General features: G+C 39.2%; 1 protein-coding gene across 3 annotated transcripts in view; it reads left to right on the top strand.

Annotated features, from left to right (window-relative positions):
* Nucleotides 1-25,144, top strand: part of LOC128662555 (uncharacterized) — a 204,142-nt gene that overhangs the window by 109,751 nt on the left and 69,247 nt on the right. For all 3 annotated transcript variants that reach the window (XM_053716347.1, XM_053716348.1, XM_053716349.1), the window contains one exon: nt 5,140-6,724. In XM_053716347.1, coding sequence (XP_053572322.1) covers nt 5,140-6,724 — 1,585 coding nt within the window. The remainder of the gene's footprint in view (nt 1-5,139; nt 6,725-25,144) is intronic.

Here is a 25,144-nt window from a genome sequence, read left to right as displayed (position 1 = left end):
TTAAGTTTTGACACTTTGTATCTACTTGCAACATTTTCACCCGTCAGTAGAGGCGCTAACTATACTCTGTATAAATATGGAGACAATGATACCTTGGATATTACGCCCTGACGAAGCCCGTTAAGCAATTTGGACGCACGGGTGAAACGCGCGTCGGCATAGGTCCAGCCGACCGGATCACGTGATGTGCGTGTGAGGATCTCGGAGAAAGTAACTCTCAACAAGCCTTCGCGGTTACTTTACAGACATCTTTAAAGCAAAGTCCGGACCAACATTTGGCAGTATCTGTCATGGACTTACAGCTACCTGGCACGGCCTACAACTTACTGAATCACTCAGGTCGTATGGTTCCATATTGTCATTAGATTCCTTGCCACTAACTGTACTAATCAGCTCTGGATATTGTGCATTAACTTTGCACTTTGGCAAACGCTGCTCTGTCAAGAGGGCGTGCAGCTTTCCTTAGGAACTTTCAAGGATCACAGCTTATCTAATAACATATGGATGGATGGATGCATGCTTAGCACTAACATATTCCTTTGCTTACCGGCATAGCATGTGCCTACGTTATTGCTTTAATGTGTCTACTTTTGATTCCAGGCATTAACCTATGCCTTGATATTAAGTTTATCAATGCCATTTTCACATGATGATTTAAATGTTTGGCTCACAAACTTGTGTACATATCCTGAGGGCGTGTCGCCATTGATCACTTAGATCCCACTTCTATTACCTGCCCGACTGTGCATACCTCCCGGGTGAGGTGTCGGATGCAGCAGGGTGTAGCTGATCTTTGTAACACACTTTTCCTCTGTATATACTTTATATATTGTACATTTTGCAAGGTATGCCTGATTATTTTATACCGCCTATTGTAAGAATGTCACCACTTTCTTAGATCCCATATACCGTTTAACCTGCCCAGCGAGAACCTCTCCACAGGGGTGCTGTGTGCAGCAGGGTGTAGAAAGTGTGACTGGTCTTACTATGGCCAACTCTGCATTTTGCTGTATCAATGTTTCTGGGCAAATTGTACTGCACATCCCCTGACCGGTCAGGTTCAGTCTATTGGACTCGAAGGGTCCAATAATTTCTTTTGTAATATATTTTTGTTGCAATTTGACTTTGAATTTTTTCACATTATGAATGTTGCCTTTCTTTATAGTGCAAGGGCGGAGGGGGGGGCCCCAAATGCCATCTCCTTTGTAATCTATGTATATAATTCTGTGCTAGTAAAATATTGATTATTTTCAAAAGAGTGCTGAAATCCCTGTCTTTTTTCATCCCGGCTACTTTCCCGGATGAGTTCTCTTGTTGTGTCTTACATTACATTACTATATATGGGTCTGCACCACATTTATTTATAAGCTAAGGTAGAGCTGATTACGGCATCCTTTGTATTACTAGTCTATAGCAATTGCTTCTCTCCCGTATTTATTTCTTAAATATATATATATATATAAAAACACAAACATGGGATGCTGAATGGGTTAATGTAATTGCAGGGGTCTGTTGAGAACCGCTGCGAGTGTGACCTGTTATTTGAATCAGTGTACTGTTATCTAAATGATTCATTAGAGTTACAGTACACTGAGTCATTTACATACAGCACTGCAGGAAACGAATCTGCGGCTCTACAGTTCACCTACTGAACATGAGGTAGAGCCTCTACCTCATGTTCAGTAGGTGAACTGGTGAATCGGTTCATGAACCGGTTCAGTTAATCGAACCGTCCGAAATGAACCGATTCACCCAAAAGAACCGAACTGCACATCATTACTGCAGATTCACTTGTACACTTACTTTATTGCCTAGCCAATAATTTAAGATGCAGCTTACTCACTCAGCCCTCCCTGCCAGCAGCAGTCACCTGTGAGTCTGGGGTGCAGCCGTACATGCACTTTGCTTGTTGCAATCTCAGAGTGACTGACTCAGGGTAGGCTCTTCGGTCCATCAACAGCAAATTACAATCAGTGGCAGTGTGCACCATTGTCCCTGCCTTACAGGCTCTCATCATATATGGAGCTTTTATTAATGCTACTAGTCTTACGTGGATAGCGTGATATGTGACATCATGAGAGTGAACAAGCAAAAATAATCCAATAAGATATTAGTAGCATTATGCCAACTATCCTGTCATCCAATCAGAGGTTAATAGCCCCTTCTCTGTATTAAAAATTAATGGTCACATATCAAATGTCTAAAAGGGGCAGCCTAAGAATGTGCAAAGTGCTCTGAAACAGAGCACATTTCAAAAACACCCTTACATTCTGGTTTCTGTTCTTTCTAATATTTTCTTTTATGATCTTTTTATTATTGCTATTTTAAACTAACTCCCCCTCCCCCCACTCAACTCAACATTTTACAATGACATTTTAATTTATTTGAATTTTTTAGCAAATGGAATTTTATTTTTATTTTTGCACAAAATATTTGGTGTGGCATTGCCACTGCTGCCCCTATAAAGGAGCCTCCAGTGACAAAAGGTGTAGTTATAAGGTATAGGGGGTGGAACAGCAGAGAAAGAGGTTAAAGGGTCTTACATGGGCTGAGCACAGCAGGGGCGCGATCACATATGCCGCGCCGCCAGCAAAAGCCGGCGATGCCGGTTTTTAGTCCATTATTGCTATCACATATATGCGCTGCATATAAATGTGGCACATATATTTCACCCGCCGCCCGCTAATTTTTCTCCTATAAACTAACATAGAACCACGTCGCAAGCCGGTATCACATATTCAGTGCAAGGACTTACGCGACAAAAGTTAAGAAATTTTACTCCATTTTCACCTCACCACACATAGGCAGGTGCAGCAAGCCTTGCGCTGAAAATGTGAGTACCGTAACTCCCTGGAAGCATTAACAAAACCTAATGCATACACAGTATCTATCTACCTGTCAACCGCCATCCCCCACAGCAATAACTAATAAAATATATTAACCTCTAATCCACCAACCCCCACATCGCAAACTACCTAATAAATTTATTAACCCCTAATCCACCATCCCCCACATCGCAATCTACCTATTAATCCCTAATCTGCCAATTGCAAATGGGCACATTGCAAAGTATCTAATTAACTTATTAACCCCTAATCCGCCAACCCACCCACCCACAACGCAATAAACCTAATAACACTATTAACCCCTAAACCGCCAACCCCCCACATCGCAATAAACCTAATTAAGCTATTAACTCCTAAACTGCCAACCCCCCACAATGCAAATAACTAATTTACTTACTTAGCCCCCTAACCTAACACCCCCTAAGTTAACCCCAATTACATTACATAAAAAATACTAAGTTACAATAAAAAAAAAACCTAATAAAATTAATCTAAAATTACAAAAAATAAAAATTACATTACAGAAAAAAATACACCAAATTATCAAAAAATTAAAAATTAAACCTAATTCCTATGAAAATAAAAAAGCCCCCCAAAATAAAAACATCCCCTAATCTAAACTAAACTACCAATAGCCCTTAAAATGGCCTTTTGTAGGGCATTGCCCTAAGTTAAATAGCTCTTTTACATGTAATAAATACTAAGGGCTCTATGCACGAAGCAGTGAAAGCTGCTCCGGAGCCCTTGCGGGGCAGGTTTGCATATGCGAGCCTGCTTCCTGCAATGTAAGAAGCAGCGGTCATTAGACTGCTGCTTCTTACACCCTACACCACCTCTGATGTGGTGAGGGAAAATCACCGGGAGTTCACTCTCTCTCAATGATTGACAGCCCATTCAGTCGCGCGAATGAAGGGGCGGGCATTACACACTCTGATGAGTGTGTAATGATGCATACGGGCAGGTGGATCAACAGATCCGCTGCCTGTGTGTAGCGAAGGCGGGCAGACAGCTTCGCGAGTTGGCAAACTGTCTGCCCACTGGTTAGTACATGGAGCCCTAAGTCCCCCCCTAACAGTAAACCCACCCCACCCACCAAACCCCCCAAATAAAAAGAACTAACACTAAAAAACCTAAACAACCCATTGCCCCTAAAGGGGCATTTGTATGGGCATTGCCCTTAAAAGGGAATTCAGCTTTTTTAAATTAGTTATTTGCGTTGTGGGGGTTGGCGGTTTAGGAGTTAATAGCTTAATTAGTTTTATTGCGATGTGGGGGGTTGGCGGTTTAGGGGTAAATAGGTTAATTAGTTACTTTGCGATGTGGGTGAATGGCGGATTAGGGGGTTAATACTTTTATTGTTAGTTGCGATGTGGGGTGATTGCGGATATAGGGGTTTTAACGTGTCGGGTTGATTTTTGGGAGGTGGGTTAGACTTTACGGAAGATTCATTTTATTTATTTTTTTCTTAGGCGCCAGCAGTTTCTAAACTGCCGTAAGTCACTGGTGACTCCAGAAATGTGTACTGCCGGCGGGATTTATGTGATTCCACGATGTGCAGGGTGAAATTACAGGTGACGTGAGTTTCAGCAATTGCGCTGAAGCCTGTGCCTCATATGTAAACTCGCCCCAGATTTCTAACTTCTTGCAACATCTAATGATTTTGGGCAATTAATATAATTTCCTGGACTGTTCTTCTTGATTCCAAATAAAACCTTGTCAAACCAGGAACCTGTTATCAATGACTGAAAACACTTTTAACAATTACTTTTAAAATATAACATTTTTAAAAAACAAAAAATCATTGATCCAACATGCCCAGTATACCCATCATGTATATATACAAATGGAATTCAGATTGTTTAATACTTCTCAGGATGGATTTGGATTGCAAACTTTATTTTACACATGTAAATTATGTTTACCTTAGACACTGTTCAAAGGGATATGGTTTTGAGTATACTTTCACACAACTCTTACAGTGAACCAAACGTTTTGGTCGGTGTTCATCAGGGGTAAAACGCAGTGCTAATTCTTGTTTCTCACATCCCATTGATTTCAATGTGAGACACAAATGGGAAACTGTGGACAATATTTAGGAAGTGCTAAGCAATTGGATAAATTGGGTAAATGTAAAATGCTGGGGGACGTTAAGCATTAAATGGTTAAAATTAATGCTTTACTGCAGATAATTAATTAACGGCACCTATGTGAGCACAGCCTGAGTTTTAAATGAGACATGACTGCCCCTGTTCTTCTATGTGTAACATTAATTAATTTTCTATTTATTTTACAGAGGACATTAAATCATATAAAACACAAATTGTAAAGGAATTTAGCCCACAGGATGACCACCTTGTTGCAAGACAACTGTGTATTGCGAAGAGAAATAAGTTTCATACAAGTGAAAAAGAACCAAAAGACTGTTTTGTTGAACATAATATAATAAACTCAGATGTTCTTTTCACACCCTGTAAGAAGATACTAAAATCAGACAGGATGCTTCTGGTGGGAAATGATGGGGCGGGAAAGACTTGTCTGTGCAAATGGCTTCAAAAGAAATGGGCGAGTGGAGCAAAACTCTTATATAAATGTGTTTTGTATTTATCCTTTAAGAAGTGCAACAAGAAAGACATTAGTTTGAAGGATCTGTTAGATAAGAAGTGTAAGGAAGCTTTTGCAATTCTACAGAATCACCCTAAAGATGTTTTGCTTATACTGGATGGTGCTGATGGTCTGTACTGTGATAAGGATGAGACATCAGACTCAGCTGATGACATCAATACGTCATTTAATATAAAATCACTGGCAACAAAAATTATCAACAAACATCTTCTCCCTGACACAGATGTGCTGATTGTTTCCTGTGTGGATTCAATGAGTAAATTACCAACACACTGTTCATTGTCATTTATCATACAAGACTTTAGTGATGAAGAGTTTGTAAGATATAATACAATTCAAAGAAATGCTAAAATAATAATAGATATGAAAAAGCTAGAAGATACTAACTTACCATATTTCACCAAAATACCCCTTTATAGTAAAATAGGGTTGCATTTTGTAGAAGATTCTTTCAATAAAATGGATCCAAGTAAATTCTACCCTGCTAAAGTAATAATATATATATTACAACAATGTTTAAAGGAGATAAAGGACAAAGGACTTAATGAAGCTCAATTCAGGCAAATGTCAAAGGTTTCATATGAAAATCTTATTAGCAGAGAGAAAAACAAAATGGGTGAATGGGAAAATGTTTTAAAGATTATTTGGGATGAACATTTGTCAAAATATGATGAGTGCAAAAAATGTATCAACTATAAGCATCAATTCTTATGGGATATGTTAGCTGCCACATACTGTGTCTGGGAAATCCATTCAGGAGAGGATTTAAAAGAGTGCCTGGACACCTGGATATTTGGGTATCATCTCTATGGAAATAAAACCAACAAACTCTTAAAGCCTCTTGAGGATAATCACCATGCAAGGCTCCATAACTTCACCAGGTTCTTCATGAGACTTTTGCATTATCAGGATTATAACAGTCTTATCTGTAATCATAAGAACATTAACAACAACATTATAGAAAGTCTTGTGAACTGGTTCATATCTGTGATTAATCGGGAACAGTCCAAATGTAATTTACTGAAACTCTTCCACTGTTTATTTGAACTGCACGACGAGCGAGTTACAAATAAAGTATCACCTCTTTTCAAGGACATTAACTTGTACAACACACCACTGAATGCCTTAGATATTCAAGCTCTACAGTACAGCTTGGTGAAGTCCATACTGGAGAAGGTGGACCTACGGCTGTGTGGGCTGACAGATCAAAGTTTTAAGCAATTGAAAAATATAATCAAGAGAACCAAAGAGGTCTTGTAAGTAATAAAATATCACACTTACTATTACAATATTAGGTGAAAAACTTGTATATCATTGAGGTAGAATAATTACATATTAACATAGCTTTAAGTCTTGGGGTCAACTTATCAAAGTGCTAGTGGACATTATATGATGTAGCGTATCATGTCCGCCACACATCGATAAATGCCGACAGCATACACTATCATCATTTATCATTAAACAAGCAGTTCTTGTAAACTGCTTAAGCAATGCGCCCCCATAGATTTGCAGCCAATCGGCCGCTAGCAGGGGGTGTCAATCAGCCAATTGTATAGGATCGGGCGGATTAATGTCCACGGCCTCAGAGCAGGTGGACCTTTAGACCACTGCTTCATAACTTCTATTTCTAGCAAGCCTGAAGGTTAGCGCGGGAACAGGGGCATCAAACTCCATTCGGAGCTTGATAATTCGGCCCCTTGGTGTATAACTTGTAGGAGGGATGGACAAATAATCACCTTTACCAATAAATACTGCAGATACAAATAAGTAAATGTATATACTCTGGAAATATAAGGCTCTAAATTTGCCAAGGAATCTAATTCCTACCAAAGATCAGATTAAAGAGTAGAGTGCAAGCGTTTGCCCTTAAGCGATTTCAGGTTTTCACAATCTGTTGCCAGCAGATTAAATTACAAGTTGAAAGTAAATGCGATCACTTGAGCGCAATTCAAATTAATGCTTGTCAGGTTAGCGCATCCTCAGAGCTCTGGTTAACTGTTTTGCAAAACAAAAAAATCTCACAAAACACATAAAAAATACATAACAAAGTACAATTACATTTATAATAACACCATCTAATAAAAATTATTAAAAAAATATTGCACACAAAAGTTATAAGGGATCAAAGATGTGAGATTTCAGGTGTTAGAAAAAAGGCTGCAAAGGGCTTTAACACAGCGATACATACATAAACGTCTATAGATTAATTTGTTAATATGTGTACATATGTATTTACAGACATATACTGTATATATACATGTTTATTTACTGTAAATACATAGATATATAAATAAATATATATATATATATATATATATATATATATATATATATATATATATATATATATATATATATATATATATATATATATACACAGTTGTGCTCATAAGTTTACATACCCTGGCAGAATTAATGATTTTTTGACCATTCTTCATAGAATATGAATGATAACACAAACACTTTTCTTTCACTCATGGTTAGTGTTTTTGCTGAAGCCATTTATTATCAATCAACTGTGTTTACTCTTTTGAAATCATAATGACAACAGAAACTACCCACTACTACTGTCAGGAGTCCAGAAACTCATTGACCTTTTATACACACACATTAATTACAAGCAAACAGATCACAGGTGAGGATGGTTAACTTTAATAGCCATTCAAACCCCTTTGTGTCAACTTGTGTGCATGTTATCAGGCCAAAATCACCAGGGTATGTAAACTTTTGATCAGGGTCATTTGGGTAGTTTCTGTCATTGGCTACAGCAGAATAAAGTGAAGGTTCTGGAGTGGCCATAATCATTGAGCCACTCTGGGGAGCTCTCATATGTGCAGTTCATGCGAGACAGCCCAAGAATTTACAGGAACTGGAGGATTTTTGCCAGGAAGAATGGGCAGCTTTATCATCTGAGAAGATAAAGAGCCTCATCCACAAATACCACAAAAGACTTCAAGCTGTCATTGATGTTAAAGGGGGCAATACACGGTATTAAGAACTGGGGTATGTAAACTTTTGATCAGGGTCATTTAGGTAGTTTGTGTTGTCATTATGAGTTAAAAAGAGTAAACACAGTTGACTGATAATAAATGGCTTCAGCCAAACACTAACCATAAGGGAAAGAAAAGTTTTTGTGTTATCATTTATATTCTCTGAAAAATAGACAAGAAATCATAAATTCTACCGGGGTATGTAAACTTTTGAGCACATATATATATATATATATATATATATATATATAGAGAGAGAGAGAGAGAGAGAGAGAGAGAGAGAGAGAGAGAGAGAGAGAAATAGTGTACAAATATACAATATATATATATATTCATGTTGGGTTAGCACACATGACAATATGCGATCGGGTTTGCGCTATAGTGGGGTGTTAGCTTTTTTTCCACTTTTCTTTCTTCATTGACTTCTATTGGGGAATAGGTTATCGCGCACGTAATATTGAAAGTTTGGCTTTTTGCATGCATTGAGTTAGCACGAGAGCGATAACTTTTTACTTTCAAGTCGTAATACGAGTGCACCCCAACGCGCTCAATTACTTCTAGAGCAATTAATGCTCTAGTGAAAGTGCTAAATAGTGCTCCACTCGTAATCTGGCCCTAAATGTCCTGCCAAAAACATTGCCATAACTAAGGAGTGAATGAAGATTAAACTATTTTTATGCCTTATTATACAATGGTATTAAAGAGATGTGTGATTTGCTTAAATTACAACAAAAAGTTATCATAGATCATATTGAAACTGAAAAATGCTTCTGAGATGACCTTATCATTTTTCAGCCTGTCAGTTGTAAGATTTCCAGTGGACAAACCAAGGAGAAGCCATCGTGCCAAAGCCCAAAAAGTGAAACTCATAAAGTCCTAGTAATATCTTTAGTTTGAAGACTGCTATGATATTAGAAAAACAAAAATATTAAAGGGACATTAAACACAAATAAATACTAGATAGAATGAAGCTGTCAAAGAAAAGATTAGTCTGAGAATCACATGTAGATGTTTAAATATTTTAAAAAAGAAGCAATGGAAACCAGCCGTGAGTCCGATAAACATAACAGTCTTTATTGCTTCTATTGACAAAATAAGTGTAAAGTTTTAGGGGTAGATTTATCAAATGCGGGGCAGACATGATTTGCTGCAGCGAATCATGTCTGCCCGGGATCGCAAAATAGTAACGCTGTCGACATTTAACATTGCACAAGCATTTCTTGTGAAATGCTTGTGCAATGCCGCTACCTGCACATTCGCAACTAATCGGCCACTAGCAAGGGGCGTCAATCATCCTGATCGTATCTGATCGGGATGATTGCTGTTTGCCTTCTTAGAGGTCACAGATAAGTTAAGGAGTAGTGGTCTTACGACCGTTGCTTCTTAACTTAAGTTTCTGATGAGCCAGAATCTATGGGGGTAGATTGCAGCATCTGCTGCTTGATAAATCTACCCCTTAGTGTCTATAAAACAACTCAAGTTACCTCCTCTGCTGTGTCCAATTAGAGACCATTATAAATAGGTCACTAGAGTGTGCAGCCAATTAGAGACCGTTATAAATAGGTCACTAGAGTGTGCAGCCAATTAGAGACCGTTATAAATAGGTCACTAGAGTGTGCAGCCAATTAGAGACTGTTATAAATAGGTCACTAGAGTGTGCAGCCAATTAGAGACCGTTATAAATAGGTCACTAGAGTGTGCAGCCAATTAGAGACCGTTATAAATAGGTCACTAGAGTGTGCAGCCAATTAGAGACCATTATAAATAGGTCACTAGAGTGTGCAGCCAATTAGAGACCATTATAAATAGGTCACTAGAGTGTGCAGCCAATTAGAGGCCGTTATAAATAGGTCACTAGAGTGTGCAGCCAATTAGAGACCGTTATAAATAGGTCACTAGAGTGTGCAGCCAATTAGAGACCGTTATAAATAGGTCACTAGAGTGTGCAGCCAATTAGAGACTGTTATAAATAGGTCACTAGAGTGTGCAGCCCATTAGAGACTGTTATAAATAGGTCACTAGAGTGTGCAGCCAATTAGAGACTGTTATAAATAGGTCACTAGAGTGTGCAGCCAATTAGAGACCGTTATAAATAGGTCACTAGAGTGTGCAGCCAATTAGAGACCGTTATAAATAGGTCACTAGAGTGTGCAGCCAATTAGAGACCGTTATAAATAGGTCACTAGAGTGTGCAGCCAATTAGAGACCGTTATAAATAGGTCACTAGAGTGTGCAGCCAATTAGAGACCGTTATAAATAGGTCACTAGAGTGTGCAGCCAATTAGAGACTGTTATAAATAGGTCACTAGAGTGTGCAGCCAATTAGAGACTGTTATAAATAGGTCACTAGAGTGTGCAGCCAATTAGAGACCGTTATAAATAGGTCATTAGAGTGTGCAGCCAATGGCTGTGTAGAATATCACAGTGTTCTGCACTTCTGTTTCTAACAGGAACTGAAAAGCTCTCCATTCTCAGAATGGAATTACAGGAAAGTGGGACAAAATAAATAATTAAAGTATATTGCAAAGGTTTTTTTTAAATATACAATTTTTCATTTTCTATCACCATCTTAAAGTGTTTAATGTCCCTTTAATGTGCTGGGCCCGTACAAATGGTGCACATGTTGTGTGTAGTGGTACTGGTGTTAGGTAGATTTTGGATCTAGAAGCTGATTAAACATGGATGTTTTTTTTATTGGTCACTAGAAAATTTTACAGAAAGGGAGGTTTATATAAGAACTGTAAACAATAGATTCATATTTAGGGTCAATGACACAGGAACTAGAGCTAGAGACGCAGCAAGTTCTGTTATTGAAGGGACAGTTTAGTCAAACTTTCACAATTCAGATAGGGCATGTCATTTTAATCAACTTTAAAGCTAATTAATTGCTTGTTAGCACCTCACAGCCTTACCAACAAAACTCGTAATCTAGGCCAATGTAACTATTAGTTATATTGTAGCTAGCTTAGGGTTTATTTTACAAGTAAGTATTTAGTTTTAAATAGGAATTAGTTATTAATAGTAGGTTTTATTTAGATTTATTTTAATTATATTTAAGTTAGGGGGTGTTAGGGTAAGGGTTAGACTTAGGTTTAGGGGTTAATAACTTTAGTATAGTGGCAGCGACATTGGGGGCGGCAAATTAGGGGTTAATAACAGTAATGTAGGTTGTGGCGATGTTAGGGACAGCAGATTAGGGGTTAATAATATTTAACTAATGTTTGCGAGGCGGGAGTGCTGCGGTTTAGGAGTTAATATGTTTATTATAGTGGTGGCGATGTCCGTAGCGGCACATTAGGGGTTAATAAGTATAATGTAGGTGTTGGCAGATTAGGGGTTAATAAGTGTAAGATTCTGGGTTTTTAGACTCGGGGTTCATGTTAGGGTGTTAGGTGTAAACATAAATTTTGTTTCCCCATAGGAATCAATGGGGCTGCGTTACTGAGCTTTACGCTGCTTTTTTGCAGGTGTTATACTTTTTTTCAGCCGGATCTCCCCATTGATGTCTATGGGTAAATTGTGCACGAGTACGTAAAACCAGCTCACCACAGCTTTCAGCAGTGCAAGTATTGGAGTGCGGTATGGAGCTCAATTTTGCTCTACGTTCACTTTTTTGCCTGCTAATGCCGAGATTTTGTAAACCTGTTATACCAGCGCTGTAGGGAAGCTAGCGGTGCAATAACTTGCAAGTTAGTACCGAGCAGCTCTTACCGCAAAACTCGTAATTATTAGCCGTTTATTAGCAATTACTCTAAGTTTTTATGTGCAGCTGAAACTGCAGAATGCAATATTATAAACTCACGCTAATGTTTCTTACTGTTATGGTGTTTGCCTTTAGACCAAAATACTCCGCTGATACAGATAACTCCGAAAAAAATCTTTATTTTTATCACGCAAAATTCACTCTCCCACAATAGACCCAGGCAACTGTTTCGCACAGTAGAGAGGCTCTGCAGACCAGCATGCATGCTTAGCCCCACCAACTTTTCTTAGGATAAATGTGAAGCATTTGCTAACTTCTTCAGTGACAAGATTTCCTCATTCCAAGCTGCTATCACAGCAGGCCAAACAATTACACACCAGAACCACGACATGGAATGCCAGATTGCCCCAGTTTATGGTCCACTTTTACAAATGTGGATATAAAAGGAGTTAAAAACACCATACAAAAGTTGCACCCTACTACGTGTGACTTAGACCCTGCTACAAATCAGTCATATCTGGTTGCATTGAAACACTCGCCCCAGCCTAGGGATGGGCGAATGTGTAAATTTTCGAATTTCGAATGTAGAACGAATGTTATTACCGAAATTCGAATTCTAAATTCGAATGTCGATAAGAACGAATATTCTTAAAAATTCGAAAATCGAATGTTATTTACAGTTTTCGAATGTCACTTTCGAATTCGAATGTTTATAATTATATCGAATGTCCACATTCGAAATTTCGAATTTAACATTCTATTTAACAAATACTATTCAGAAGTTCAATAGTTCATGTGGTAGGGCTGGAATCTAGTAAATTGATACATAAATAGATACAAATATATCATTTCGAATGTTTCCATATAGAATATTGCATAATTCGAATATTACATTTAAAGAAAGCATTAGAAATACTATTACAATCTAAATTCAAATTTTTCGAATTCGAATACACGTATTGCATAATTCGAATATTACATTTAAAGAAAAAGCATTAGAAATACTATTACAATCTAAATTCGAATTTTTCGAATTCGAATACACGTATTGCATAATTCGAATATTACATTTAAAGAAAAAGCATTAGAAATACTATTACAATCTAAATTCGAATTTTTCGAATTCGAATATTGCATAATTCGAATATTACATTTAAAGGAAAAGCATTAGAAATACTATTACAATCTAAATTCGAATTTTTCAAAAAGAATATTTTCGAATGTAATCGTAAAATTCAAAACCGAACATTCGAAAATCGAATGTTAGAATGTTATTTAAACATTCGAAATTCGATTCGAACGAATGAATGTGTTAAAATTCGTGCCGTTTTTCGAATGTTGCGAAACATTCGCCCATCCCTACCCCAGCCCTCACAAGAATAGTGCAGTGTTCACTAAAAACTGGAGACTTCCCAGATCCTCTTAAAGAAGCTGTGGTAAAACCACTCCTAAAGAAACCTTTATTAGACCCAGACTGCATGACTAATTATAGACCAGTATCCAACCTCCCATTTCTGGGGAAAATAATTGAAAAAGTAGTGGCAACCCAACTGGAAGAAAAGGAATGTACATTAAAGCACTATGGGTAACTGCCTTATAATAAGGAATATACTTCTTTATGAATTTTCGTCAATTTTAGCACCTTCAAAACGCCATATGCCATATATATATATTAAACCAATATAAGTGCTGTCCAGATATAAGCATTAAACACAAAAAGACCAATGCACCTTTATGTTAAGGATATATATCAAGTATTTACAATGTCCAAAATACTTATGTCCATTAGGTAACATGTAGCTTCCAAACTCAAACCCAACAGGCCAGTAAGAAAGAAGGAATACGCTCTTGTAATTAGGTTCTCAAAATTTCAAGAACAAACCGAGCGCTTTCCAGCAAGATCAGTGCCGTAACAATTCTATGTTCCTGTACATCGCCCGGCAGTCCCGTGACCCTCAATTACACTGTGTTACCTTCCCGCTGTGCTTCAGGTCCCAGCCATCACTTCACTGCACGGTCCCTGCTCCCGGACTCTTGTCCGTCCACTACACTACGAGGTTTGAGCATGTTCTGTGTCCTCGTACTCACGGTGAGGTCACTGAGCTAGCAACCAGCGCTTCCTGATTGCGATGGGGAATGGGGTCTCAAGGAACTCCATGTTCGGTATCCAATGTTCCTTTCTGCAGCTCCAGCTGTTTGGAAAGATCCTGCAATGGGGATATCAATCACATTAACAGTTCTCATTGAAGGTAGCATTTTCCCTTAGCCTGGGTGGTGGTGGGCATTGGCCTAATTTCAAATAAAGCTTGAATATCACGGTGTCTCCCAGAGGCTGTATAAAGTGCAACACAATGAGGCCGATTTACCAAATATCTGTCGGACCTGATCCGACAGTGCGGATCAGGTCCAACAGACATCGATGAATGCAGAGAGCAATAAGCTCTCCGTATTCAGCATTGCACCAGCAGCTCACAAGAGCTGCTGGTGCAACGCCACCCCCTGCAGACTCGCGGCAAATGGGCCATCAGCAGGGAGGTGTCGATCAACCCGATCGTACTCGATCGGTTGTATTGTGGCGATTCCTGTCCGCCTCATCAGAGCAGACAGACAGGGTTATGGAGCAGCAGTCTTTAGACCGCTGCTCAATAACTTTTGTTTCTGGCAAGTCTGAATACTCGCCAGAAACACGGTCCTCAAGCTCCATCTGTAGGAAATCTCTCCAGATGGCAGTGCAGCCACAGCTACTGACTTAGGCAAAAATTTGATATATCAAAAAATTAAAAAAATCATCAGTAGCTGATCTAAAGTAAAAATTAACTTTTATTGTACAAATACTACTAAAACATAGAGGGACAATACCCATACTACAGACTAACGCATTTCGTCTGAGAGCCGTACTCATAGTCCTTAAAATCAACACACACATAGGAACTTAAGAAGCCCTCTCTGGGTTCTGATTGGTAGAATATTTTACAAAAAATTAAAGGTACAAAAGAAGTATATACATTTTAGATTGATTACAAAAACTTTAACAATCATTTGCAAATATAAACCCTAGTCTTTTAACATATGGAGGCCTATTTATCAAGCCTTCAACCGCAAATACTCTAGAATTCCGCAGCGTAATTGTGGAGAGCCTGATTCGCCTTATTTATCAAAGCCTACAGACCGGCAAAAGTTGAAATCTGTGACGTAACATACAATCCGCCGGTCTCAGTCAGACCCAGATCGATGCTTACATCATTACAGATGTTCCGAATACAAATTCGGCACTATCTGACTACTTTTGCAAGTTATCAAACTGCTAACTATTCCGGCCCAGCATACCTGGTTTTCAATCCGCCGCCCTGGAGGCCGCGGATGCCATAGGAATCAATGGGAGCCTGAAAGCAGCGAAAGCTCATGTTCGCTGCTGCCAGATATCCCATCTGCTAGAATAAAAGTAACGTTTACACTTAACACCCTAACATAAGCCCCGAGTCTGCTGCCCCCGACATCGCCGCCACCTACATAATGTTATTAACCCCTACCCCGCTGCTCCCGGACACCGCCACAACTAAATAAATGTATTAACCCCTATCCCGCCACTCCCGGATCCCGCCGCCACTTAATAAAGTTATTAACCCCTATCCCGCCACTTACCGACACCGCCGAAACTAAATAAATGTATTAACCCCTTCTCTGCCGCTCCCAGACACCGCCCCAACTAAATAAATGTATTAACCCCTAAACCCGATGAGGACTTCTGCCGCTTTGTTGAGGATGGATGACCGGTCTTCAAAACTGTAAGTGGATCTTCGGGGGTTAGTGTTAGTTTTTTTTAAGGGTTTATTGGGTGGGTTTTAATTTTAGATTAGGGGTTTGGGCTGAAAAAGAGCTAAATGCCCTTTTAAGGGCAATGCCCATCCAAATGCCCTTTTCAGGGCAATGGGGAGCTGAGTTTTTTTTAGATTAGGTTTTTATTTGGGGGGTTGGTTGTGTGGGTGGTGGGTTTTACTTTTGGGGGGGGTATTTGTATTTTTTTTTTACGGGTAAAAGAGCTGATTTCTTTAGGGCAATGCCCCGTAAAAGGCCCTTTTAAGGGCCATTGGCAGTTTAGTGTAGGCTAGGGTTTTTATTTTATTTGGGGGGGCTTTTTTTTTCATAGGGCTTTTAGATTAGGTGTAATTAGTTTAAATATTTGATAATATATTTGTTATTTTGTGTAACTTAGTGTTTTTTTATTTTGTGTAATTTAGTGTTTGTTATTTTGTGTAACTTAGTTGTTTTTTTTGTAACTTTGTAATTTTTAATAGTAGATTTAAATTATTTGAGTAGGGTTAGGTTTTTAACTATGTAATTTAGTTAATTTAATTTGTAGTTTAATGTAATTTTAATATAATATTTAGGGTAGGTTAATTACTAGTTTAATATAGTTTAATTTAATTCTAAAGGTAAGTTTAAATTTATTATAAGATAGGGATGTTGTAATTTTAATGTAAAGTTAGCGGATTAATAGGTTTAGGGGTTATTAGGTTAATTTAGTTTATGGCGATGTGGGGGGGGGCTGGCGGTTTAGGGGTTAATAGGTTTAGTAAGTGGTAGTGATGTGGGAGGCCAGGGGTTTAGGGGTTAATAGGTTTAGTAAGTGGAAGTGGTATGGGAGACCAGGGGTTTAGGGGTTAATAGGTTTAGTAAGTGGAAGTGGTATGGGAGGCCAGGGGTTAAGGGGTTAATACATTTATTTAGTTGCGTTGGGCTCCGGGAGCGGAGGGATAGGGGTTATTAAATTTAGTTAGTTGCAGTGGTTTCGGGGAATGGCGGGATAGGGGTTATGAAGTTTATTAGAGTTGCGGTTGGCTCCTGGAGCAGCGGGATAGGGGTTAATTACTTTTTTTAGTTGTGGCGGGGTCCGGGAGCTGCAGGATAGGGGTTAATAACTTTATTTAGGTGGCTGCGGGCTCCAGGAGCGGCAGGATAGAGGTTAAACATTTTAGTATAGTGGCGGTGTTTAGTGACAGTATATAAATAAAGCTGGGAAAAAGCCGAATAGCAGAGAGATGGATGACTGTTAGTTAACAACAGTCCACTGCTCAACACCCCGTACTTGGTGCGTGGCTTTTTGACAGCTTTTTTAATAAATATGGAGAGATTATACAGGTCAGCGGCCGCGATGTTAGGCGATGTCAGGCAAGCCGTCGAATGCAAGAAAGTTGACGGCTTCATAAGTAGGCCTCATAGTCCGATACAATGAAACATTCTTTTGTCAAACGTATGTTAACAGTAGTTTAAGCAAAGAATACGTAATTTGGAGCTAATGCTTAAATCAATAGATGGTTTAAACAATATTGACACCGTCTAAACCTCTCTATTTATATGATGTTATATTTTGTAAATGTTACAGTTTGTAGGGAATAATTCCTCAAGCATCAAGTTATTCATTCAGAAAGTACTAATGTTTCCAAAGAAATTAGTTAATTTTAATGTGCTTGGGTTTTGAATATGGGTATACATAATGACAATATCCTTATAGGCATACAATGTGTATCCCATACTAACGCTGGAAGATCAAATGACACCTTAATACAAGGATTATAGTGTAATTACTGCAATAGTATATACCAGGCAATCATATCTAAACTATCTTCCAGCGTGAGTTATAAAGGGCTCAAGCATCTCTATGAACCCAATCCAAAAGGGTGTATACACATATGTATGTATGCACAATAATCAGACAAAGGCCAAACAGTATATTCTCCATACTAACGCTGAAGGATCCCAATGACACTTTAATACAAGGATAACATATAGGGTTACTACAATCGTGTAAGTCAAATCTGTGCTACCTTCCAGTGTAAGTACAAAGGGCCCAAGTATCTTTAAAAAGGATAAACACACATATGTATACACCATTTGTTTGGATATGGCACACTCCTTAACTGGTTTAAATCTTTCCTCGCTGGTAGATGACAGAGAGTAATATCAGGATCAAGCTCATCAGCACCGACAGAACTGGCCTGCGGAGTTCTACAAGGATCCATCCTGTCTCCCATGTTATTCGCAATTTACTTACTACCACTGAGGGACATCATTAACCGGCATGGCCTAAGGTATCATTGTTACGCTGATGACACACAACTCTACTTCTCCTTTGCTCCAGATACTACAGCTCCAGCATGCCGCACATAAACAGTTGCTTAACAGACTGCATAGAATTTATGAATGCGGGGGCGTAGCCAGCCAACGACCATCATGGCCGCATAGCAATGTAGCTCCGTATCACGGGCGCCTTCCAAGGCAATTATTAAACCTATCCGGGACCTGAAAAAGGCTGCAATAGCCACACCTAGCAGCAGAGACACAAGGAGAGCATTTTGGGGTGAGAGACGCACAGAAACGCAATAAGACCGTATCTCCATCCCTATTCCTCAAGCTGAATGTGCTGCCTGCCCGCCTGAGGCCTACACACGATGCACAGTTTTAAAATCCCACACTGACAGCTGCAGGCACTAACTTCCTTACTTATGCTAGCATCTTCAGCTTCCAATGTCAAGCACAGCAAATATAAATATACCTCAGGCTATAATGCCACTTTGAAGCCACTCCAATAGCTTGCATCCATTGAGAGCCTCAGGGCAATTACCCATAATAGCGGACTCCTATACAGACCTTGATGTGATATACCTTTAAGGTATGTCCCCTCCCATTCTATCTAGCATCCTATTTAAGGCAGTCATTTGCACTCTAGCTCTGCCTGAAAATTGAAGCACAAACAGTTTTTGCTAAGAACTTCTCATTTGCTTGATTATTAATTCAGGTCAAGCTTTGTTTATTCTAGTATCAGTTTTTGTTTATCCTGAGTATTCAAAGTTAACTCTTATTTACTTACTCTTATAATCTAACTTTTTGCTGCAATTCCGTGAGCTACTTTTTGTTAAGCCATTCCGGCTTCCAACTGGATCACTGCATCTGCCTCATCTCAGGACAGATCTACTTTCCCCGGGGTTCCGGATGTTAGACACATTCACACCGGACTTCCATCTACACGGAGCTGTATGTATGTATGGTGAACTCTGAGTAAGGTATCGTTCTTGCATCAACTTAAGTTGGAAATATTGTTATAAACATCCTTTATTATCTCCGGACTTTGCCGCTTTTGTATCAGTGTTCTTACCGGAAGCTTGTACTCAATCACCTTTGCTTTAGCCTGCAATTGACTTCTCTGCATATTCAGCTAACACTTTGCTTACCTGCTTTATTGCAAAACCGCTATCTGCTGTTGCTATATTGTGGAACTATTACTGCAACTGTGGAAATATCTAAACTTGCATAAGTGAATATGTATTAAGGAGTGTTTGGACTTTGTATATATTTTAGTATGATCGTTTTTGTGTGAGTGTGTGAAGATTCATCTTTATCATTTATTGGATATCCTCAACATATGTGAAATTTGGGCTTAAATTACCATTATTATTGCCAATAAGTTCTCATTTTGTTTAACCCTTTCATTCCTGGATTTCTTGGGTTATAACTACCAGTTTCTCATTCTGAAAAGTTTGATATCTACCTGATCACCTGTAGATTTTATACCATTGCTTATTTTGGCAATCTATTTCATTGTTATATACAATCTTGCTGAGGATTTAGATTATATTTAAACCTCACACAAGTGACTTCTTCTCTAATAAACTATCTCTCTGTATACCCCCCAGGTAATATAGTCATTGCTATCTGGTGGGTACTAATTAAGAGAAACACTACCTATCAAGGTAGATTATGTTGTAAGGTAAACTCAGGTTGGGAGAGTATAAAGTACTCATATATATATCTCACACTTGAATAGCAGCTTCTAACTGTGAGTAGATTCAACCTCGCTATCTTACCACCTCTTGTCAGAGACTTTTCTGGTACAAAGTGTATTTTAGTATATGTGTTAAATAAATACAGGCTCCACAGCACAACAAGATAGAGACAGGCCCACGTAGCTTGTAATGCTAGAGCCTGTAATGGATTTTCAAAGAAAGAAGATATGGACTCATCCACACCCTTAACGAAAGCTGACCTCAGTAATTTACCAATTATGGCAGACGTCACATCTTTCCTTACACAGGTAGGGAAACTCATCAAAGATGGACTTTCTGAGGTCAAAAAAGAAGTGTCAGACATAGGGGAAAGAGTGATGCAAGTTGAAGAAGAGATGGAACAATATAACAATGATCTAGACATGCAAAACCTCACCCTGCAAGTGCATAATATGCAGATACAACAACTCCAAGCCCCGGTGGAAGACTTAGATAACAGGGGGAGATGCCAGAACCTTAGGATCAGGGGAATCTCTGAGCAGATAACCCCCAACCTTTTACTGCAACACCTCCAGCAATTATTTCAGTTTCTCCTGTGGGATGATACCTCTACCATATCTCTGGAGCGAGCGCACCAAGCATTATGCCCCAAACCACTGGATAAACCCCCTCTCCAGAGATGTCATCCTTAAATTCCACAACTTCAAAGACAAGGAAAAGATCATGCTTGCCTCAAGAAAGTTACGCCAAATCACATTTGAAGGTGATATACTACAAATCTATGCCAATCTTAGTGTCATCACTTTGACAAACCGAAGAGAAGCTAAATACCTGACTAGTCATCTTCAAGATCTCAAGATACCCTATAGATGGGGGTTTCCATTTTCCCTAAAGGTACTCCATGACTCACGTATAATCACCTATAGGACACCAGATGACCTAGAACATTTCTGAAAACGCCTTAACATCCCAACTCCATCCATACCTCCCATCAAACCCGCAGATACTCCTGAAAGCTCTTCATCACCCTCCCTGCCGAAGCCACAATGATCAAGCTGGACAACAGTCCAAAGGAAGCAAATAAGACCTGCCCTCCAGATGACTCAAGACGAGATGAACCCACCTGAGCTATTCCATTATCGGGACTACCTCCATTACTGAAACCAACTCTTGGTGAAGTATCTTTATGTCTTCAATAACTTTGGTTCTCACAGTAGTAAAATATATTTTGTCCTGTCACACTCTCCTCCCTAGGAGAATCTTCGTACAGCTCCAGCCAGTATCACATATATACCTCTTTAAGTTATACCCAATTTCCCCATTCATGTCGTACTACACACGACTACTCAATGGCCCATTACCAAACCCGGAGAGAAACGTTATAGAATAACCATATTCAATTGGAAAATGCCCACCTTAGTGATGATTTATGGTCACTATGTTACCCCCTCCCAGGTTTAAATACTGTTTTAAGTATTGTATTCAATTGTGTTTGCAGTTTATATGTTATTGTGTTTTGTTTTTGTTGTTCAATGTGTTTTATCAACTTGTTTTTCCCCTGTTTGACCGCAGATTATAATACCTCTCACTTTTTTTGTTGCTCCTATACCTTTCTCTACTCCTGCTTCCCTCTGTCTGCGAGAAGGAAAAATCTGGAAAGCCTGCAACCCACACCACACTACACAAAGGACTTGGTTCATCTCACAAACTTGTCTTTATACACTATGCGGACATCAGCCCTGACTCAGTCCATAATAATGCTAATTCTATCCACATACACCCCTACCCTTCCATATACTCACATCCAATTCATAACCATTCTAATTCCATGCGACCTTCCCCTTAGTATCCACCATGAGTGTACCTGATATTACGATCCTAACCCAAAATGTTAAAGGTCTCAACTCCCTGACAAAAAAGATCCATAGCATTAAACTGGTTACATAAACACAAAGGAGATCTTGTTTTCATAGAAGAGACACACTTTCTTAAAACCTCGGAGCCCAAATTCACATCCAAACATTTCCCGATAAGCTATTTCTATTCAAACAGTGCAAAGGACAACGGAGTGGGGATCCTTTTCCACCAAAATACACCATTCCATTTAACACACAAACTCACAGACAATGAAAGAATGTACATAATCCTGATAGCGACCCTGTACAATCGCCCTCTTACCCTAGCTAATATATATGCTCCAAACACAGGCCAAACTTGATTTATCAAAAAAGTCATTAGAGAGCTGATAGGAATAGCCAAGGGAACTATAATTCTTGCTGGAGACTATAATGTAGCTATGGATCCACCTTGGGACTGCTCCAACAAAAAAGGAGCCTTACCCAGAAGTTCCCTAGGAGCCATATCAAATTCTATTCAGGAGGAGATTGCACTACCCCTCACAGAAAACTTATACATTCTACTCTAATCCCTGCAAATCCTACTCCAGACTGGACTATGTCTACTTAGACCAGAACAGCCTGCCACTAGCAAAATTGTCAGAGATCCTCCCAACCCCTTGGCCAGACCATTCCATGGTCTCACTATATATAACTTGGACCAACAAGCCCCTTATAGACCCCTGTTGGCAGCTAGATGAAAACTTAGACAATTTTGCGTACACTTATTGATTACTTCCAACATAACACAACACTCTCTTCCTCCAGTAGCCTAATATGGGAAGCACATAAGGCCGTTATCCGAGGCGGGTTTATCAAACAAAAAACCATCCTCAATAAAAACTATAACAAGCACTATAACTATTTACTCCAACAGCTCCGAAGTATAAAGGCCTCGCATATGTTAGAGCCTACAGACCAGCACCACACCGCACAATTACTTAAGACTAGAAAATAGTTAAATGAATTATTAAATAAGGAAGCACATATGAAAGCACTACGCCTTCGTAAACTGTACTTCACTGAGGGCAACAAGGCAGGATCCCTCCTAGCCAGAGCCCTTAAGACTCATACAAACATTACATACATTCTCAAACAACCCCTGACACCCATATACATGACAGCAGGGCAATTGCCAACACCTTCAGAGATTTTATTAATAAACCCTACAACATACCCCCATCTGCCGCCTCAACCAACCCAACAGAAATATATTGGTTATACCCAAGCCAGGGAAATCCCCCACAGAACCGGGCAATTATCACCCTATTTCCCTATTAAATGGTGATATTAAAATATATGCCAAAGTCATCGCACAGCGTATCAACATAATCTTACCCACTCTAATCCATGTAGACCAAGTGGGTTTTGTCCAACTCAGAGATGCCAGAGATAACACAATTTGTGTATTACATCTAATGGAGTACGCAAAAACACAAACAATCCCTGCCATTCTGGTCTCTACTGATGTGGAGAAAGCCTTTGATAGACTAAATTGGAAATTCCTACAAGGAACCCTTAAACACTTTGGATTTGGTGATGTTATGATACAACGAATATTTCATCTATACACTAGCGAACAAACGGTGTCCTTTCACAAAGTTTCTCCTTTTAATAACGGCACTAGACAAGGCTGCCCACTTTCCTCTCTTCTCTTTATACTCACTATGGAGGTCCTGGCAGCACGCATTCAACATAACCCTAACATCTGGGGACTCGAAGTTGGCACACAATCGCATAAACTTGCTATGTTTGCACACTCCCTCCCAGCCTTAATTTCAGAATTTGACACCTTCAGTAACTTTTCTCACTTCCTCATCAATTATAATAAATCGGAAATACTTAATGTGTCCATGAATCCCACAAACTTTGCGGACCTTAGACACATCTGCCCTCTCAAACTCCAACCTTCACATCTGAAATACCTAGGGGTGGTGCTGTCTCCACACAAAGAGTGATTATTCCCACTAAATTACAACCTGTTATTGACACCTATTCAGCACTCCTTCTCCATCTGGAGAGATAAACCCCTGTCCTGGTGGGGGAGGATACAATCTGTGAAAATGACTATCCTACCCAAGATCCTTTATATATTACAAGCTATGCCAATAAATCCTAAATCCTACCTTCAACAATTACAGGGATCTAGAAACTCTTTCATTTGGGGTAAAACCTGACCTCAAATCAATAAAAATACAATGTTTAGATCTTTACACAATGGAGGCTTAAGTCTACCAAACATACACACCTATTATCAGGCAATAGTCATTCAGAGGATACTTGACTGACATTGTAGAGGACAGTCCAAGGCTTGGATAGCCCTGGATTCCCAACTCCTCAAAGCTCCCACACCAGGTCCCCTCTGCTGGCTTCCGAAGCACAGACATACACCTCTAATTATTCCCCCCTATACAAGCATATTTTCAAGATCTGGGACTGCTTACTCAAGACAAACTCGACCCTCTCCCCACTGACCTCTCCACTCACACTGGTCTTTCCCAATATAGAATTCTTGGGAGGATATGAAACATATAATAAGGAATAGGTAGTTCAGGAGCTTCTAGACTCAGTACCCATGGTTAACCATCTGAATCAAGGAAAACTAAAAAACAGAATGGAACTACAACATGTTCTATACATCTCCTTCTCAACATGGCTAAAATTCTCTCAGCTCCACCACTTCATAAACACATCTCCTCATAAAAAAGACCTGCTCAGACCCCGAACCCCCTTTGAACAGATATGCCTTTCGGGTGCAATCTCCAAGGGCTCTCTTTCACTAGCGAAATCCCTACTACATAATGCTCAATCCCTTTCCCTCCCTACTTACACAGTCCAATGGCACCGTGAATTAGAAATGGAATTAGACACTAAACAATTGCAGAAGCTTTTCCAAAATACGCACACATCTTCCACCTCTCCCAAAATTCTGGAGCTAAATTTTAAAATCTTTCACCACTGGTATCTGACCCCAGTCAGACTTAAAATTATATATCCGGCCTCTTCGGCACTCTGCTGGAGGGGATGCGCTTCACAAGGAAACATGATACACATGTGGTGGCATTTTTTGCGTAACATAGAAAACATTCTCCAAAAATTCACTGAACAAAACTTTACACTAACACCCACAGTAGTCTTACTAAATGAGCACCCACCATTGCAATGTAAAATAAGAGCCACGTTGCTGAGAATATGTATCAATCGTGCAAAGTTATTAATAATGCTACACTGGAAATCCCAACATTAGAAATGTGGCTAACCAAAACAGACAAACTCATAACGCTTGAAGAATACGGTTACTACAAGA

This window comes from Bombina bombina, chromosome 6 (assembly GCF_027579735.1).
Source record: "Bombina bombina isolate aBomBom1 chromosome 6, aBomBom1.pri, whole genome shotgun sequence".
NCBI classification, from domain to species: Eukaryota; Metazoa; Chordata; class Amphibia; order Anura; family Bombinatoridae; genus Bombina; species Bombina bombina.
Note: the sequence above shows the minus strand (reverse complement) of the source record. Positions and strands in the feature narration are given on the sequence as shown.